The 21,397-nt window shown below is 36.5% G+C and overlaps 2 protein-coding genes across 3 annotated transcripts in view; one reads left to right on the top strand and one right to left on the bottom strand.

The window, feature by feature from the left end:
- Nucleotides 1-2,295: 2,295 nt before the first annotated feature.
- LOC126979947 (uncharacterized) lies at nt 2,296-4,604 on the bottom strand. The gene is made up of 2 exons (XM_050829546.1): nt 4,458-4,604; nt 2,296-3,400 (listed from the first exon to the last, which is right to left on the bottom strand). Exons 1-2 carry the CDS (start codon nt 4,497-4,499, stop codon nt 2,366-2,368), a joined length of 1,077 nt encoding a protein of 358 aa, XP_050685503.1. The 5' UTR covers nt 4,500-4,604; the 3' UTR covers nt 2,296-2,365.
- An 8,708-nt stretch (nt 4,605-13,312) lies between these two features.
- The window catches only part of LOC126979623 (fatty acid synthase-like), a 46,485-nt gene continuing 38,400 nt past the window's right edge, over nt 13,313-21,397 (top strand). For both annotated transcript variants that reach the window (XM_050829059.1, XM_050829067.1), the window contains exons 1-2: nt 13,313-13,327; nt 15,498-15,664. In XM_050829059.1, coding sequence (XP_050685016.1) covers nt 15,515-15,664 — 150 coding nt within the window. In that variant the 5' untranslated portion in view covers nt 13,313-13,327; nt 15,498-15,514. The remainder of the gene's footprint in view (nt 13,328-15,497; nt 15,665-21,397) is intronic.

The raw sequence follows: 21,397 nt of genomic DNA, 5'->3' as shown, positions 1-21,397 counted from the left end.
TAGTTCAGTCAGGAACAGCTAGACATTTATATATTTAAATATATGAATGAAATGGATAAACTACAATATAACTTATTAAAAGAAAGATCTTGTGTGCTTATAAATAGTTATTATGAAAAATATGTAAAAAAATAGAAGATAATATAAAAGTAAACCCAAAAATGTCCCGGTCTTGCATAAAATCTATAAGAGGTAATTAATACAAGTGTAATTCGAATTAGAATTTAAACGATAGGTCATCGAGCGATGGCACTGAGATTGCTAACTTTTTGCTGAGTTCTTTTCATCTATATATAATAACACATTAAAAATTGTATCAGCACAAAATTATAGATACACTACATTAAAAATTAATATAAATAGTACAAATCACCTACAGGTAAGCGAAACAGAAGTTAAAAATAAGTTAATGTCTCACGTGCGGGAACTGATGTTATACCTCCCGTATTCTATAAAAACTGTGCTGCGGAATTATCGATAGCTCTAACAATAATTTATGATAAATATCTAAGGGATGGTATATTTCCAAGTGAATGTAAAAAAGGGAAGGTGGTACCTATATTCAAGAAGGGTAATAAATCGGAAATAAAAAATTATAGACCAATTACTGTACTAAGTACTCCTGCCAAAATATTTGAATCATTTGTCTGTGGGAACAAACAAAAATATATAAATTAATTCGTTTCTCATGATATCATCTCATGGGAAACTAAACTTAATGTGCATAGTGTTAATATTCTAAGATATCGCTCAAAGCTATTCCACTAAAAAACTAACTGCACTGCAACGCCACGCCTGTCAAAAATGTCAAATTTTAACATATTGGTATGTTGGTATATATTTAAAAAGCCTCTTGCAGTTATTTAGCGGGAACGAGGTGCAGGAATAGCTATTCCACTTATAATCGTATTCTGTTAAATTATTTTGAATTTTGAACTGTAATGACAGCAGTTATTTTGCAGGCTTAAAGTAGATCGTCAGCAACTTCGCACTGTAATTTTGGAAAGTTTTTAGTCAATCATATAATTGTTTGGTTTATTGGTATTTATTTTGAACTGTAATGACAGCAGTTATTTTGCAGGCTTAAAGTAGATCGTCAGCAACTTCGCACTGTAATTTTGGAAAGTTTTTAGTCAATCATATAATTGTTTGGTTTATTGGTATGCCAATAGATAATACACTTATTCTAATTATATTACATATAATTACTAAACTAGAATAACTTTTATGGATATTTAACAGTAGGTAAACAATGAAATATAAAACTATAATTAATATTAAATCTTTTTTTAGGTCTGATTGGTTTTAATGTTTGCCTTAAAAATAACTAATAATCGTCAAAAAAAGATTTCATAAAAATATGTTTTAGTTGATTTTGAAGAATTTAATGTTTTTATTAAAATTTATGTATATCATTTTTTCGTTCTAATAAATAACTGTTTTAATTATATGTTACGGTTAACAGTTAGACTTGTGACGTTCTATAAATTGTCAAAAGGTGCAACACATTTTTTGCTTAACTGGTACTTTAACCAGCTTGCTAGTGCTAAAGATAGTTGGTAAATAAAGAGACGAACAATAATATAAACATTGAAAGAAATCATGTCATACAGTAAATTATAAAGCTAAAAATTTTTAAAACAAAGTAAAGACTATCAAACTCAGCCTTAGTTAACTAACACCAACCCAATTACGCATGATAATATAATAAAACAAAATAAAGTTTATCACAATTTAAAACTAACATCTTATTTGTCGGTAGAACCATTATAACATATTATTAGCAAGTCGGTCAGCAAACTTTGTACCTAATCATGAACAAAGAACTTGACCCTGTTTATTTAGCAGGTAGGTATCATATTGCAAGTTACGTCTAGCGCCTTTAATACATAACTTCTAGTCTTATGTAATACAATTTTATAAGTATACTAGCTGACACGACAGACGTTGTTCTGTACATAATAAATAAAATACATTTTTGTATGAATTTGACAATAATATTTCATAACACCACGAATTATTTCGGATAATATGCTCCCTGTTGTTATAAGATTAAATTACGTATTGAACAATAAATCTGTTTTTTATTTGTAGCAGAACTGGCCAGACTAGACGTAACTGTTGTTAATATGGTTGAACTGGAATTTGAAGCGTCTTCTTATGCAGACATAACTTTGGTAAACCTTAAGAATTATCGGGTTTCTCTAATTTATCTGTGGTACGACATAATACTTGCATAAATAATAAATATAGTCAAAAAGCAAGGATGTTAAATCTTCAAATAATGAAATTAGGTAACGAATAATCAATGCATTTATTTTAGATAATGATATGTTAAGCCTGTTGCGTAGGTAAGATGAATATTTTAAAATTTCATCACATCTGGATCGGCGGCGAACACATCTGAAGCGGCATGTGAAGTTTTAAACAAATCATTTAGAACTCTGTCGTTATGTTGACTACCTTGAATTATACTTAGTGCATCGTGATAAACTTTTTTTCGAGGTTCGCTATACTCATCTGGATCGAAAAACGGTGAGAACATATTGTCTTCATAATTATTTATATTAAAAATGGTATCTTGCTCCTGTAACTTATTTTTTTCTTTTTGAATAATGTTGGTTTCATCGTTAATCTTTCTTGGGAAGTCTTGCTCATAGTTTCCCACGCCATCCCTTATAGACTCAAAATTGTGTTTCACGTCTGCTAATAAAATTTTGTTAGAATTTTCTGTCTCATCAAATAGATTCTTTATTTTATGAGAATTGGAACCAACTGTATCTTCGTTTGTATTTTTATAAGGAATATCCACTCGAGATTTTCTTAAGTCATAATTTTCCGGAGGCGCATTATTTTCAGAATTTTCTATCCCTTCCATCTCTGACAATGCTCGGTGTGTCGGCGAATAATCATCGTAGTTGCTTTTCACATTTCTAGAAATGCTATGCAATTCATTTCTCAGAATATTGCTAACTTTATTTAGCTGATCTGTTTCATCTTTAAGTACTTTTGATATGTCATCAATTTTATGCCTCGATGAATGTTTATCAAATGCATCTGATAATGTTTTATTGAGCTTAAAAATAGATTCATGTATCTTGCCACCTCTATCGCTACCTCTATTTTCAATTTCCTCTCTGGTCCGATAAAATTTTGTAAGAGGATTATCATCATCAGGCACATTAAGGTCTACTCTTGGTGGTACATGCCTGCACTTGTCACTGTAGATAGATTTATTCCTCATAAGGCCATTGAGGACCAGTACATGTTCAACGGCGGATATTGTGCAGTGGAGTGTGTCTGTCACGTCAACAACAACGTCACTTAATAGATGACCGAAACCTCGCTCGACTGAATGTATGGCGCTATGTAGCTCATCGTGAAATGACCGTGCTGATATCTGTAATAACACAATCATTCATTATTGAATAATTGAAAAGAAATCTGTTATAGGAAGTTTATGGAAACCACGCTCTACTCCCAAAGTAGATGTTTAAATTAGAATATGAAATCATTTACGCAGGTAAGAGTTGTTGTGGTAGTTGGTTTATAGAAAAAATTATGTACCTAAGTACGTTATGTACCTAAGAGCATCCGAAACGTTATTATTATTATTTGAAGAGGGTGGCTATTTAACTAGTCCTAATGAGTCCTAGTAACACCGCGTCCAGAATTGAACTATTGTGTCCGCCACACTTACTTATAGCTCGTCATCAAGCCTTGCCCCGAGTATTACAAACATCACATTTTGAGCAGAGTGTAGTCACCAAGGAATCCGCTAACGGTGGTTGTATCATCATTTAAAAATTAAGAACAGAGTAGTCGATATTAACAATCAACATATTATAATATTATTATCTGAGTCATTACGCATTTACGACACAGAATTACGCCTTACAGTTTGTCGATGTACCTACTCATTGAGGCCAGATTTACGAAGAATAAGAGATTGAAAGAGATGTTTGGTGCCAGTATAAGATTTTTCAAGAATGAGGGCTTACCCTAAAGGTCTGTTATAACGGGCACGGGCGCTCCTTACGGGAATTCAGATTCGCACGGGAAGACGACCCGATTTTATAAACAAATTTGTTCAGCCGGCAAATACAAAAATACGACTTGGGAGTCACGCCTACTACTACTGGGGCTTAGTCAGCTATGCCTACCTGACTATTTTGTGTTTAGGACCAATGTTAATTTGTATTATTCGTATCTTATAATATAAAAAAATTGTAACACACTAAAATTTCTTATTTTCCCCAGATGTTCCGCTCTGGCAAAACAATGAATGGTCACGTTAGGAATACACCAATGTTACTGTTATTGTTGAGACCAAATAGGTATTCATAAACCTATATCTTGTGTGTGTCTTCAGAAAAGATGCATGGGTAGTATCCAGTCCTACAGGGATTTTTAAGTATTTTTTTTTACATTCCTCTTTAAGCTAGATAGGTACTTACTTGCACTAAGAGTAAACTCCATAATATATATAACACTTTCATTTTAAGGTTCAGCTTCGCACTAAGATACGGGCTTTGCACACAAAATTACGTCTTGAATTAAAACATAATTATTATTTATCATCGACGCGCGTGTTTCACACCTGTGACAATATTGACACAGCATATTGATAATATAATGCCTATATATACAACATGGTTCAAATTTGATATTAATTTTACGGTTTTAACTATAGACTTACGGCCGTTCCCAATATACTATCTATAGATAGAGATAAATTACTACCTTCTACTGTCCCGATAAGTCATTGTTATCGCCTCATATTGGGACGCGTGACTTGCAATTTCCATACAAACTTTATATCGCTGGTAAGCTATACATCGGCCCATTGAAAGACTGCGTGTACGGATAAGGTGAGTTACCGTCGAAAGGTAAGTTTATTGGGACAGAAAAGTCAACGATACCATTTTTATCTCAAGTAAGAGATAGACTGAATTTTGGGTATGGCCGTGATTGAATTACTGAAGATAGTATATTGGGAACGGACGTTAAAGTTTTGCACTTCTAGCTAATCCGTACTATTTGAATTTCGAATGTTAGATATATTAACTCACATAAAAATAATGTTTTATTTATTCAGTACCCAAACGGCTATTTCATACTTATTTGAAGCGCATAAAAACGCGAACACTATTGTAAATTTTTATACTGAAAAGCACATATTGCTGGCCATGAATTTTAATAGAAAAAGTTTAAAAGGTGATTCAGATTATAATAAATGTAAATAGGGTATTAGACATAAAACAAGTATGTGTGACTAACCTTGACGCCCGGTTCAAGTAAAACTTAATAATAATTAGGTAACTTTAGGAATAATTAACAGATACATAAATATATTAAATGATATATACATTAAATGAAGCCGTGTTACCAACTAAGCACTCACGTATTACTAAAGAGCTAAAAACATTGTTAGATTTTTTTCTCGGAAACGCTGACGATATAACTACATCTTTGAGCAAAGTTGGCATTTTCTCTACCTAAAATAAAACAATGCTTTTATTAAATATATATTAATATTATTTTGTCAAGTGAGATTTTATATATTTTACAAAGAATGCTATATTAATGTTTTGATATAATTATTCGTCAGATAATAAACACTTATTTTACAGGTCAAGTCATTATCAGATTCTTGATTTTCTCTTTTATTCTTATTGATGAAAGGGTAAAATGTTCCTGGGATTCCGCCATTTTATTTGACAGATTATTATTTTCATTTTATATTCTATTTATAATTTAATGATACTATTCGCACATTTTAAAATTTTCACTTATTAAATAAAATAATTGATAGTAAGAAGTTCAAGGTTAAATTATGGTTGTATGAGCTCGAACCCTTCGCCTGTCCTTATAATGGGCGAAGAAACCAAAAACAAATTAGCGAATGTCACAAATGTCTGCATTGTAGTAATAAATAAACAAATTATACACCTGGAGATTTTAAAAAAATGTTACTGAACAATTTGAAATATTTTTTAAAACCATTAAATTATAATGGCTTAAAAAATTCTTTCAATTGACTTTTGTACTGAGCGTTACTTCCGACAGAAAAAAATTCCGAGTTACCCCCAAGTCGCGCCTAAAGAAGTTTTACTTCAATAAAGCTAGACATACAGCAATTGTGTATTGGAGAGGCCTTGCTGCAACAAAATAATAATTTGTGCGTGTCAGAGGACACGTCTATATTCCCAATAGAAAATTTGTGTATTTTAAATAAAAAGATTTTATGTGTAAAAAGAGACTAGCAAATATACAATACGCGACAAGAATAAATCATTCATGTTATAGTAACCTTTACCACACAAACGTTTTTTATAAATTCTTTTAAATTTCGAATTTCAAACACAATATTAATTGTTTTGTGCATTTTCTGGGATCATGTTTCTAAAGTTTCGGTATAAATCGCCCAAAAAAAGACTTACAACTCGACCCAATCGAGTAGTAGACACAACTTAATGATTCTTCAGGACCTAGGTTATAAATAGCGCGAATTCCCCTTTTCTGCAGCACAAATATGGTATTAATATCGGCTGTACTGCCCCATAACAATATACCATAAGACATAATAAGTTAACTTCGTGTCTATGTCAGTTAACTGTCTATTATTTTAACCGCATATGGTGCAAAACTAAGCATTGCAATTTTGAATCTAGAGTAATGCCAAGAAATATAGCGAATTCCACCGGTTTTACGACCTCTCCGTTTAACAAAACATACGCATCTACATTTTTTACATTTTGCACGGTAAATTTAAAATATTTACTTTTATGACTATTTAACAGGTAGTAGGTTTTTGGCGTTTTCTTCATATAATACTTGGTCTCTTTTCACTTTGAATATGAGTGAAGTGTCATGCGAAAAACAATACTACCTTGTGTTTTTTTCTAATAGGTTAGTAGATCATTTATGGAAGAGGAACGGTCGAGTAGACCTTCGTGGTACCCTCATACCAAGAGGAGTCCCAGGAAATGTCCTGTCATTCTCATCGACGTTCTAGTTCTTTTATTTAAATATGAGTTCAGAAGATTCAGCGCAGATCGTTTTATACCATAATGACATAGCTTCTTCTTCAGCGTTAAATATTGAACACAATGAAAGCCTTAGATAAATCACAGAAGATACCAAGTGCATTCTGTGATTCCTCCCAGGCTCCAAAGATATTCTTGATTAGCTACACACCTGCATCCGTAGTTGAGCATACCCTTGTAAAGCCAAATTATTTTCTATGAAGTATCTTATAAGTGTTAAAGTGAGCATTTGGTTAAAAATTTATTTTTTCAAAAGTTTCGTCAGAATTATTTGGGTCAGAAGTATGTGACGATTTAAATATTGGTCTTCTTTTTCTCGTGTCGACGGTCTCCTGAAATACGAGCAGCTCAAAAAGCCGCAACCGCGATAGTTCGGTCAGTAGCCTCGTGCTGGTTGTGAGGCTAGCAGGACACCCAGTCATGTGCGTAATGGTCCGTCTCGGATGACCTCACATGCACTGCGTATCATGTCTTCGTAGACTTCCCCACCCCTGCTCTGAGGCGGTTGAGCGCCTACCAGATAGGCCAGCTGAGTTTGTATCCTTCGGTTAGTCTCTCCTTCACGCTGATGTTCGGGTTTGTGGTACTTAGCCGTGACATAGCAAGAAACGTAGTTTCAGCGGTCTGGTTGAGAGGCTGCACTAAGCGTAAGACCTATTCCTGGAGCATAACCTGGGACGGGGCGGTTTATGATTAAATAGTAGGTGACGTCTGTCCTATGTAAAAAATAAACATGTAGAGCTATCCTTGATTTCTATGGTGCGAAAAAAAGATGAGCCGTTGGAACGGCGCTAATTGGCAAAATAATAATATCTCTCATGGGTAACTAATAGAGATCATTATCCTGGCATTGATTTACATACGATATAAGCTAATTGATTGTGTGCTTTTCTTTTTTTTTAAACTTGAGTTTACGCTGAGATAGATTGTGATAAATGATGACTTTAGATTGTTTTAGTAACGACCTAAAAATGGTTGATATGATGAAAAAAGAGTCAGTATGACCGAGCAAGATACTGTGAGAATGTTGTCTTTGCAGATTTCACTCACGAGGACGTGTGGAGATCAGAGATGGCTGTGTCGGAGAACCCATTCGGAAACTAGCAAACACTTGAACTTGCCATACTTACAATTTCGTACCATTTTCAAGTTTCTCAACGTGTTTTAATACATTTGGGCGAATACAGTACAAATGGGAGATAAAACATACTTTTTGTTCATAAATGCGGAACGTACAGTTGTATTTGAAAACAGCATGCTTTTTCATTTCCGCGCCACATCAGAACTATAATATCATTTGTCTCATTTCCTTTTTAGTATTAAGGAGAGGCAAGTGTTTATAAGCAGAAAGCACTTCCAAGGTACAATCAGTCTATTCGTTCTCTTAACTCCTTGATAGATCTTAAATATTATTTTTTATGGAACTTTTAAAATTAAGCATACGCACGGTTCTGTATAACGGATAATAATAATTGGATATAATAATATACCTAGTGTTGCTATAAATACTGAAGCAAAGAAATTTGCAAATTGGCTGCAATACAGTCACGCCTCTTTCCATGGGAAAATTCTTCACTGCCAATCGTACGGATTGTTTTAGGGACTCCAAATTACCATGGCGTTTCGAGGAATCCGTACTCTCTAAAACTGACCATAAATCAAAATCCAGCGGATTAAGATCGGGACTAAACGACGGCCAGTCTTCAGCTCTGATGAAGTCCGAAACGATCGTTTCCAACCAAGACTGCGTCGTTTCCAACCGAGCTTTATGACCCGGCGCCGATTCTTGCTGGAAGAAACATTCTTGGGTATTGAACATGGTTTTGTTAAGGGGCTTCACTACCTTGTCAATAATGGTATCTTGATACACTTGTGCGGATGTTTTGATACATTTTTCACAAAAGTATGCTTCAGTCACTCCTTCATAGCTACCAACTTCTACTAGGATAGTTGAATTCTGTCGACTAATTGGGAAGCTTCCTTAGGGCTTTGAGCAGAAATACGGTCATTTTGTTTGTTAAAATGTTGCTCAGTTGTATAAATTTTCTGATCCGTAAACAAAATTTTTCTATGACCTCCCTTTGCGTATCGCTTCAGTAGTTGTTTCGATTTTACCACCCTATTATTTTTTAAATTATCAGTTAAGAAATGACCAGTACGTCTCTTATAGGCTGCAAGTTCTGAGTCATCTTTTAGAATACGCGACATGGTTCTAGGTACTATCTTCATCTCCCGATATAAAATCTTTTACTTTCGGACAGAATTTCTTCTATTTCTTTCCCTTACTGCTTTGTCCGCCTTTTTCGTACGAAGCCATTTTACTAATACCAAGCGTATGGAGAGTTTTAGAAATTGCATTTGACTCCATACCTACTTTGTGTAATGCAATCACAGCGATTCGGTTCTCTTTATCACCCCACTCTATTTTAATATCGCAAAATATTGTACAATGTTTTGGCGCCAAAATGAGAAAACTCAATGAACAATCATAATATAAAAATGACAGATTCCAAATTCAAATGTATATTTTGTTTATTTTTAAATTGTAACAGTATTTCTGGCCAGACTATGTATAGTCCCACACGTTCCGTTGCATGGTGCGTTATTTCTAACAACACTTTTTCCCTTATAACAACTAAAAATAACGATTCCCGGATTAATTTTACAAGTAATGTGGCACCGTGTTGCTAGTCAGATAATTATATAATACTAGTGGACCCGACAGACGTTGTCCTTTATACTCGTCTTTAATTTGAAAAACCGGTCCAGCCGTTAGGAGGAGCTCACTAACATACACATGAGCAGGAGAATTATATTATATGGACGGAATTAAATATCTAAACCAATCTCAAATTCACTGGAACACCCAAAAATCATCAAAATCGGTCCAGCCGTTTAGCAGGTAGTTCAATTGTGAATCTAAACCATTCTCGAATCCACCTGAAGACACACACCAATCTCAAATTCACTGGAACACACAAAAAAATCATCAAAATCGGTCCAGCCGTTTAGGAGGAAGTTCAATTATAAATCTAAACCATTCCCGACCCCACCTGAAGACACACAGAAAGTTTCATTAAAATCGGTCCAGCCGTTTAGGAGCAGTTTAGTTACAACCAGACGCACAAAAGAAATATATATATATTAAGATGTCATGGCAAGATCCTAAAATTCCAAATAAAGAAAATTTTTTTTAAATGTTTTATCTTATAAGTCAATATTGTCTACTGTTGTTTGAAATATCAGCATAAAACTTATGATATTTACATTTAATCTTCATCTTCCTAATGTGATCATATTATACGCATGGAAAATACTCTAAATTCAATCCAAAAATCTACTTGATTTTGTTCTATTTAAACAGTTTTTATTGTCTGTTATTATAAATCGGCCATATCATGAAATGACAAATTCTATGACCTAACCACAACTAATAAACGTCTACGTTAGTAATCTAGGTTCATGAATATTAGTTGAGCCAGAAGTTAGAAGAGCCAGCGAATTTTAAATATTATAATTGTTTGATACCATTATTATTATTAATTGATTTATTCTTACCAAAGTAACGACAAGTACACACCACATGTCTCTAATTAATTAAATGTCTCTAATAATTATTATATTAAGAAGCTCTTTGATTTTCTTAGAAAATTTCAGTTATGGATGTGGTTCAAATGGAGAATGTCAGTGTTTACATAATTTTTGAGAGATGGCGGGGTCACCGTCCTCGTAACACATATTTGTCACCAGCATATAAACAGGCGATCAACATTTATAAACTGGTGATCTATTTAAGAGCACACTTCGTTAGTAATAGGCATGTAGTTAGCTGGATCCGATCAGCATTTTATTTGCCATCAGATTAATTTGGGCTGACTTCTATATATGTTCGGCGGTTGTGCGTCACGTGGACTTCGGGATGTATTAGCAAAAATGCAACAAAAATGGCGTATCTCTATCACGCTATCAGTTTTGCTGATCATGTCTGTATTCTCAACCACAGATCCCCGTATGATCGTCCCTTTTCATAATATCTTTTGATAATAACAATTTATATAATTTAGGTGTCCATGGCAGTCTCTTGTAATGGTTTCCTTCGTATTTAAGTGGTAGGTTGGAAAAAGTAGTAGTTTGTGGCAAATAGCACTGGCTAGTAGCACTAACAACATTAGGTTGGTTGCCGCTATACTGCATTCCAAATTCTTTTCTCTCGCTGACGATCTTAAACTTTCAAAATTATTATTAGTCCCTTAGATTCACATTTGTTGCAAGATGATCTTGATAGAATAACGTGCGTAAGCAAAAATTTATCAAAACTTTTGTTTCTTGCCGAAAAAAAGGCAAGGAGAGTGTATATTTCATTTGAATTGCTAGCAAAAGTTTTGGAAAAAGTGACGCAAGCAAATTTTTATACGGGGCCCCTCCAAGGCACGCTACGCCACTGAGTTTAAGTCTACCTGTTGGCCAACCATAACAAATAAATAAAATGCCTAGCCAACTTAATCGATTGGGGACAAATCATAGACCTTTGACCTGATAGCCGCAGTATCGTGACCAATTTTGATTTAGCAATGTGTTCGTTAGCTAGTGGTTCGCTAGTTCAAAACTGAAAATACTAAGGTGCTAATTTCAAGCGTGGTTAACTGGTTACGACTTGTCAGACAAAATCATTACAGTAACAATAGGTTCGCTTTCCTTTTCTATCTTGCTGAATCTTCGTTTAAGACTTTAAGATGCTCTTATCTCTTGCACGTTTTGTCCGTCTATAAGCTAGTATATTATTATTTCATAGGACTGACCATAGTAAGGCATTGTAAAATTATTCAAAGGTCGTAATGGGCGGAACGGAATTCGAGCCAATCCACCATACTCTCTTAGTTACTTAATGTTTTCTTTGACGCAACAAACCTTTGTGGATTATTGTATTGTATTATATTGTGATCAACTATTCCTCTCCATATCACTTTATCACTGGTCTCCCTGAGGTAGCCATATATTTTAGATTTTGAAACTTGCAGAACCTCACTATTATTGTAATAGGGGTTTTAGTATGAAATTGCCGTTTTATTGTAATAGGTACTTCGAATTGACATAGAAACTTCATGGTTTGAGATTTTTAGTGAAACTTTTTTCACATGGTACCTGTGTAGTTCTTCTTTTAAAAAAGTGCAGTTGTTAAACCGATACAGAAATGAAGGAATATTGGATCGAATTGTGACATGCGATGAAAAGTGGATTCGAAAACCGTAAGCGAAAAATGCAGTGGCTGACCCCAGGTCAAACGCCGCAATAGTGTCCTATAGCAAAGCTGACCTATAAAAAGGTAATGGCAACTGTTTGGTGGTCTCAGCATGGTGATATTCACTGTAGCTTTCTCCGATATGGTCAAGCAATATCGGCAGATGTCTACTGTACCGAACTCCGAACAATGATAGCAAAACTAGCAGTGAAACAGCATGATTAGATCTGCACCACTATTGCTCCATGGTAACCCGAGATCTCATACAGCACGAGAAACCGTGTTAACTCTACAGGTACTGCAATTAGAAACCATTCATCACCCTCCGTATGCAGTTCCGGTGCATATCAGAGTTTTGCCCACCAACGTCAGCCTACACAGGGACAAAATACGCAAAATTGTAGTGTTGTAATAATAATAACCAGCTGTCCTTAAAACATACATTTGTAAAAATAAAATTTACCCACAATAGGTACGGATAGACATTTATGCAGAGAATGCGTGGAAGTAGAAGGAATGCCACTGCACGTGCAGGAGTGTGGCCGAACAACCGGCACATATCATCAGGGACTATCGGTCTGGGCAGTAAGAGTAAGAATACGAAACGAGGCGCACAATGACCCCTTCAAGAGTCTAAGTGTGTAACCAGCCCAGTCTATCAAACATTGGTACACTTATTTCACAATACGTATTTTTTTTATTACATAACTATGATTACATAATATTGTATTATGGTGAGTGAGTAAAATGATACATTAGAATTAATAATTTATTTATTGTTTGACTTGTAACAATGGTGTCATTAATGATTTTTGATTGAAGATAGTCAAGAATCATAATATTGACATTTTGGGTCTTGTACTTAAGTAAATTGTATATAAGTAAAAAAATATAAGGGAATCTAATATAATTTTATTTGTATAATTTTTAAAACGTACCTTCAGTGTGACCACCGCTTTATATTTCGAACAGGTATTTAAACAGTTTATTTTAGGAAGGGTCTCTATTGTATTCTCATTACGTTTTATATTCTGTCCGGGTAAGTTGTGTCTTTTTTTCGGCTGGAATATAATAAAAAAAATAAAATATATAAAATAAAATGAAAATATTAAATTTCTTATTCTTATTTTTTTAAATATTAGTAATTAGAATAAATGCGTATGTTTTCAATTATTGTTCCACAAACAGGATATTTATTGAAAATCTTTTCTTTTTTGTCCTATTTATTGAGTTAACTGTGTTATATACCTGTTTTTCGTGTTTTCTGTATAAGTTTGTCTTTAACTTACCGATTTTAGTTAATTTTTATCTAGCAGTTCGGAAGCAGCGTAATGTATTTTTGCATATTCAAAGTAATTCGTATCGCTGTAATTTCATTAGATGCACCCAACAAAGATGAATCTAAACCGTCCACTTCTCACCTATATATATCGTTTTTTTTTCCATATAGTTCCGATCGAATTTAGTAGTATAATTGTGATGGAACCATCTGTGTTGTAAAATTTTTGATCTAATCGACGATAAAACGAAATCTTGGAGCTTATGATCTCCTGTTGCATTTTGTATCGTCGAATGCTACTTTTGATTGAAGCCATGTGCCCGCTTTATAAATATTATCGTGCGATACAACTTAATTTTTTGACAGATAGGCTAAGACTATGCTCAAACTTTACTTACGGAAAACATTGCTGGGTGTGATAAAACGCGAACATGACATTTGAATTGGGCCTATGCTCAGCATAATTTCAGCCGTCAATTGATTATAAAAACGAAATAAAAGATTATCTAAGCTTACACTCAGCTAAGTTTTACGTAAGTAATGTCTGAGCAAAGTCTAAGTATGCTCTATAGATATATAGATTGAGGTACTCAGTCCCCAAATACATATTGCATGCACACACACACACACACACACACACACATACATTCACATTTAATTTTAATTTTTTAAATTTGTTTCGTTTGTCATTGTCATTTGTCGAAGAATCACTGACCCCGAAGATACAGTTTTAACTAGTTTCGGGGTCAGAGGTCTTTTAATATCACTGCAAAACCAAATTTTCAATGTTCAATGTATTGTTACAATTAGCGATAAAGATGTAAATAATTGGTATTATGTAATAAATATTGTACATTTAGTAATTTAAGTTATTTGCAGTGAGTGTTTATTTATAGCTGAGTACATATTTATAGCTGTACTAGCTGATGCCCGCGACTTTGTCCGCGAAGATAAAAAGCTTTTAAAAATAATAAGCAAGTTTGTAATTGAATATTATCTCATGACCTATTCTAGTTCCGGTTCCTGTTTTCGCTCCCATTCCCAACATATTATATGAATCTTATTTCCAGGAAGATTGCTACGGCAAACTAAACCTACTATTGACAAAACAAACTAACATTTACATTTATAATATTAGTAAGGATTCCATCTCGGGCTACAAGCTGTTATAATTATAAATCTACCAGTGGAAGGCTGTCTTCTCCAGGCTATAAAGCGGTGCATTTTCGGCAGTAGTGTGCAAGTACTATGTGTGATGTAATTTAAAGGGCGCCGTTTCATGTGTAGTTACTGAGCAACCAAAACTTAACATTATAATCAGCCTGGTGGCGAAGGCAATTACTTCACCACTCCGAATTTTGGGTTTCAAAGAATCCCGAATCGTATTGCATTCAATGCAGATCGTATCACATACTATCAGGTGTACGAATTGAAGGGTGCAGCTAGTTTAATTACTGGCCAATTGACAATTAACATCTTAAGTCCCTCAAGCTGACGAGCGCAATACCGGATTTTACGACATTTTGACCTGAATTTTGCGTTTCCAAGACAATTGAGCGGCACTGTGTAACAATGCAGAGCGTTTTATTTACTGTTAGCTGAAAATATTTTGTTATTTCGTCACTTCTTGTAATCAAAAAAACAGCCAAGTGCGAGTCGGACTCGAAAGTTACCATACCTATCCATATTATAGAATTTATAAACAATTGTTGTACGGAAGCGCCATAAATATTTATTTTATTCCGTTTATTAGTATTTTTTGTTATAGCAGTGTGCATACATCATCTGTGAAAATTTCAACTTTTTAACTGTCATGATTCATGAGATACAGCCTGTTGACAGACGGACAACAGAGTCTTAGTTATAGAGTTCCATTTTACCCTTTGGATATGGAAACCTAAAAAGACGGGTTTTTTATGTATTTTTTTAGGAAAAGCCACAATCATCATGTCGCCAAAACCGCAGCAAAAAACGTTAGTCCAACCGGAGTCCCTAGATGATGCTGATGCAGGAAACCGTGTAGTTATCACCGGGATGGCGGGGTCTTTCCCTGACAGTTATAATGTTAAGCAGCTTGAGGATATACTTTACAACAAGGTAAAGAAGAATCACATATCTAATTAACTTGTCTTAAAAAATTTATAAGGTTGTTTAAATTAGTACACATTGTTTATATTTTTTAGGAACCATACAATACTATTTACTGCTTATTACAACTTTAAAACACTTAGAACTTAATACTAACTATTTAATAATAAAAGCTAAGAGACAAATAAAATTTGAAAAACAAAATTTTATGAACGATGCGGGACTCGAACCCACGACCTCCGGCGTTCCGTGCCGGTGCTGTAACCAACAGAGCTAACCGTTCGAGTAGCGCCTCGCTATAAAATCCTGTTTGCTTTGTTCAACTCTCAGGTTGTGGCTTCATCTACAGGATCTACTTTACAGTTGATAACCTGCTCAACCCCAATATTTGCATATTAGGAAATTGACTTGAGATGTCTTGTAAATCCAAACAATATGTTAGCTCAGTTAACGGTTAGCTTAGTTAATTGGATAGAGAAATAAAGAAATGTTCATTTTAATTGCCCAAAAATGTCGGGCGCCCGATAAAATCTCAGACAATACCGATCACTACTTTATTGTCATTTCATAAAAAAATTGTTTTTCTTGATAAAAGGTCTCTCTACTTTTCTGAATCACTACTGACATTTGCTTCAAATACTGCCTGATTAGTTTTAAGACCAAATAGGTACTGTTACTACATTTAATTGATTTTATGTCTTATCTGTTTGCCTAACATTGAATTGCATTCTGTATCTTCTAAAATCATTGTTGTTAAGAACCTACTTTAATTTGTAAAATATTAATTTCTCATATAAGTGACAATAGGTCTTAATGAGAATAAAGTTATTTAAACCTATATTTGAGTCACCTACCGTAAGGAATCGATCTAGTAGGGACTGAATAAATTGACCGACTTGGTAATACATGGATCGGTCTACCGTAAAAAGTTGTGAGATGAACTGAGTTGCGAGACTTTTCCAGGTATTTTTACAACATATTTGATGGCATCTCACTGCTTTTTGTAGATCATCCAACGTTTTTCCTTTCGGGTATCTTCTACTTCTTGAATACTAACTACAGGATTTTCTTATAGCCCACTCTCTGTTCTATGAGCTTTTCTTATTTTTTTACGTAGTCTCTTCTTTTTCTTTTCCGGTACTACTTCTTGAGGTTTAGCTACAGTTTTTCTCAAAGCTTTTTCACTCTCTGTCTGCCTTGATGTAACAATTTTTGACAAATTTGAACTTTATACGCTTCATAGTCTATTGTATAGATGTACTCCGCCCAGACTTCTAACTCTCGAGAGTGCCACGTAAGTTTGCCAACTCATGTAAATATATGTGATTACAAAGTTATGTATGCAGTTGGTGTATCAAGAAAACGGGACTGAAATTGCAAAGTTTATTAATTTTTCTTTCATTCATACAATAAACCAACCAACACCAAGCCAACTAAAAGTGCCCTAAACTTTTGATGATCGGTCAGCCAGTCAGTCTGACTAGTTTTAATTCCTAAAATACTGGTTCAAATAAAATGATTTTTGAAATATACCGAGTTTATACAACGCCTGCTTGGTTACTAAAATTCAGGCTTGTAGTTTTACTCACAACGAAGTTACAGGGGGTCGAAAATGGCCTGAACTGCTTCAGGAAAACGATGTTACGTCCGTGCCGCTTTTATGCTCGACTTGGCGAGAACATGGCCATCATTATGCCTTCTACTCTAACTACCAAATACAGTAATTGCAACTATAAGGTGGAGCCTTATAATGCGTTGTCATATTACGCGATTTCAATCTTGGGTATAAAGGCATAAAAGACATTTATTTTTCTCAAAATTGGTTCCTTAAGAATTCTTTTTGATGTGATTTCTAATATACTAGATACTACTACCGCTTCGGAAATAAATGGCGTTCTGAGAGAGAAGAAGCGGCGCAAGAAAGTCTTCCAGCATTCTTTTTTTGCGCTCTTTTCAATAAAAATATACAATATTGTACAGTAATTTATATCGCAATAAATTAAAAATAATCTAGTCTCAGGCTGTCCGATCACTTAGATATTCAGCTGTCGAGTAATAGGATTTACGACAGAGCCATTTTTTTTTATAAAACATTTAAATTTATCTAAAGATAATGCCTGAACAGTGGCTGGGACTTTATTATAAAAGTGTATACATTTACCCTTTAAGATATAATGTATCTTATGAAGCCTACTAGAATTAGTTACAAGCAATCCCTTATTTCTAGTGTTATAATAATGAAAATCACTATTAAGAGCAAAAAGGTGACGATTTTTGTGAACGTATATTAAATTTTCACACATGTGCTGACAATGAACAGTCATACTATTTATTTCTTTAAATTTTTATTTGAGAGACTGTCTATAACCAAGCTGATATAGCACGAACAGCTCTCTTTTGCAAAGCAAATACTATAGCAATGTCAGCCGCATGACCCCACAGTAAAATACAGTACGTACAATCTGGCGGTCGCAACGTTCGTGTACTTTCTAACCTTTATAACGGCATATGCCACAGAGCTGCTGTCTATCTGCTGGTTGGGCAATATTTGGACCCCACTGAAGCTATTTATCTAACGTGATACCCAAGAAGACCGTAGTGTCCACAAGTTCCAATCTCTGGTCATTTATAACTACGTTGGTTTGTATCTCCGCTGTTATTGGTGTAATGAAACGTAAACACTTTTATTTTTTACTATTTAAGTGCAGATTATTCGTCTCAAACGAACGCACTATCTATCTCGGAAAATGCATTGTTTACCTCAACATCAATATCTGCACGTCGCTTCACTTTAAAAATAAGTGAAGTATCATCAGTAAACAATACAATTTCATGGCTATCATCTACCACAAACGGTAGATCGTTAATATACATAAGAAACAAGAAAGGACCGAGAATAGAACCCTGCGGAACACCTATTCCCACAGGTTTACCCGAAGACCGTTTGCCATTTACATCGACTATCTTGCCCTGCCCTGTACTTTCCCCGGGGCATTAAAAGAATAGGGGAATCCCAGGCCCATGGGTATTGTAAGAGGCGACTAAGGGCTTTTTAGAAGTGGGAGAGTCACGCAGCCGTCCTTTGACGTCAGCACAATCGGGCCAGACTCGTCCGGGTTAATTACCACACTCGCACAGAATACCGGCGTGAACTAGCGGCCTAGTGCCGCTATGTTTCGCATAGGTTAGTGTCGAGGACCGGTAGCAATTCCCCCGCCCCCCCTTCCCCAACAAAGATTATGAAAGCGGTCCCTAAAGAGATAGTACCCCAGGAGGGTACCGGCTCTACCAGAGTCGGAGAATCCCTCCCCGAGCACTCTAGCTCGGGCTGCCCTTCGTATTCTGGGGAGGGCACAGAACCGCGCATGACCAAGGACAAACGAGGCAGTAACACCACGGCACCCCGCTCCACACTCAACGTGGACTTTTGCAATATAAGGGGAATTCACTCCAACTTAAACGCCGTCCACCACCACCTTGAAACGGCGCAGCCGGCCTTGTGTTTTCTTACGGAGACGCAGATATCTCGACCTAGCGATACGTCATATTTAACGTACCCCGGGTACAAAATTGAGCACAATTTTTTGCATCATGCCGGGGTATGTGTGTACGTTAGGGAGGATATCTGCTGTCGCCGTCTCGACAATTTTGAGGGTAGGGACCTGTCCACTCTCTGGCTCCGCGTAGATTTAGAGGACCGAGTCCGCATCTATGCGTGTGTCTACAGGTCCCATAGTGGTAACGCAGAAACCGATCATCTCATGGGCTGCGTTCAAGCGGCAATTGACGACGTACTTGCACAGATCCGCTCCGCTGAAATCGTAGTCTTGGGTGATTTCAACGGGCACAATGCCGAATGGCTTGGATTACGTAGATTGAACAGCGACCAGAACACGCAAGTTCTGGTCGCTGTCGAAAGCTGCTCTGGGTAATTTCAGCCAGCCGTCTAGCCGCTGTTACACATGAGGAATGACACCCTGGCCTATACGGCAAAAGAGAAAGCCGATCTTCTGTGCGCTCTTTTCGCCTCCAACTCGACTCTTGACGACAACGGAAAAACACCGCCGACCATCCCGCGGTGTCAGAGCTCTATGCCTGAAGTACAGTTCAGACAGTAAACTGTTAGGCGAGCTCTGTTTTTGTTGGACGTCAGGAAGTCGAGCGGGCCGGATGGCATTTCTCCAATCGTGCTAAGAACGTGTGCCCCTGAGTTGACGCCGGTGCTAACGCGTTTATTCCGGCACTCTTATTCCAAAGGCGTAGTCCCTGACTCATGGAAGTCAGCCCTTGTCCATCCGATCCAAAAAAAAAGGAGACAGTTCGGATCCGGCAAACTACAGGCCTATTGATATTACCTCCCTGCTCTCCAAAATCATGGAGAGCATAATTAGCCGTCAGCTCTTGGTATACCTAGAGTTTCACCAGTTGATCAACGACCGACAATACGGCTTTCGCCATGGTCGGTCAGCAGGTGATCTTCTGGTATACCTAACACATAGATGGGCTGCGGCTATTGAAAGCAAGGGGGAAGGCCTGGCAGTTAGCCTGGATATAGCGAAGGCCTTTGATCGTGTATGGCACAAGGCGCTCCTCTCAAAACTTCCATCATTTGGGCTTCCCGAGAGCTTATGCAAGTGGATCTCCAGCTTCCTCACTGGGCGCAGCTTACAGGTAGTTGTCGACGGACATTGCTCGAACCCGAAGCCCGTGAATGATGGAGTGCCCCAAGGCTGTGTGCTATCTTCTACGCTGTTTCTTCTGAATATCAATGATATGTTGGACTAATCCAACATTCATTGCTATTCAGACGACAGCACTGGTGATGCCGTATACACGGGCCATGCAGGTCTCTCTCGGGAAATCGTCGACAAGTGCCGGGAGAAACTTGTGTGTTCTATCGAGTCCTCTCTCGAGAAGGTTGCGGAATGGGGTAAATTGAACCTTGTCCAATTTAACCCCCAGAAGACTCAAGTTTGCGCGTTTACCACTAAAAAAACCCCATTTGTCATATCACCGCTCTTCGATAACACCTCCCTAAAAGCCTCGCCTAGTATCGGAATACTGGGTCTCGAAATCTCGAGCGATTGCCAATTTTGTGGCCATCTGGAGGGTAAAGCCAAATTGGCTTCAACGAAACTGGGCGTCACTAATAGAGCACGGCAATACTTCAAGCCGGCCCACATTCTAGCGCTGTACAAAGCGCAGGTCCGGCCACACATGGAGTATTGCTGTCATCTCTGGTCTGGCGCACCCCACTATCAGCTCGATCCATTTGACCGCGTGCAACGCAGAGCAGCTCGAATAGTCGGGGACCCAGTGCTCTGTGAACGGCTGGATCACTTGGCGTTGCGTAGAGACGTCGCTTCATTGTGTGTCTTCTACCGCATTTATCACGCGGAGTGTTCTGAAGAGCTGTTTAATCTGATTCCTGCCGCCGAATTCCACCTTCGCACGACACGCCACAAGTTAGGATATCATCCCCACCATCTGGATGTGTGGCGGTCCTCCACAGTGCGGTTTACAAGGAGCTTTCTTCCACGTACTACAAAGCTGTGGAATGAACTTCCTTGTGCGGTGTTTGAGGGACGATACGACATGGGTACCTTCAAAAAAAGCGCCTGCACCTTCCTTAAAGGCCGGCAACGCTCCTGTGATTCCTCTGGTGTTGCAAGTGATTGTGGGCGGCGGTGATCACTTAACAACAGGTCCCACACCCGCATTTATTGTTGATAAGCCCCTAGT

Source organism: Leptidea sinapis, chromosome 1 (genome assembly GCF_905404315.1).
Source record: "Leptidea sinapis chromosome 1, ilLepSina1.1, whole genome shotgun sequence".
NCBI lineage: Eukaryota > Metazoa > Arthropoda > Insecta > Lepidoptera > Pieridae > Leptidea > Leptidea sinapis.
The sequence above is the reverse complement of the archived record's forward strand: the minus strand, read 5'-3'. Positions and strand labels throughout refer to the sequence as shown.

Bases quoted from the DNA above. Each gene is read 5' to 3' on its own strand.
- LOC126979947 (XM_050829546.1), bottom strand. From the start codon at position 4,499: ATGAAAGTGTTATATATATTATGGAGTTTACTCTTAGTGCAA. The intron at 3,401-4,457 runs GTAAGTACCTAT...GTGTTATTACAG, and splicing joins GGAGTTTACTCTTAGTGCAA to ATATCAGCACGGTCATTTCA.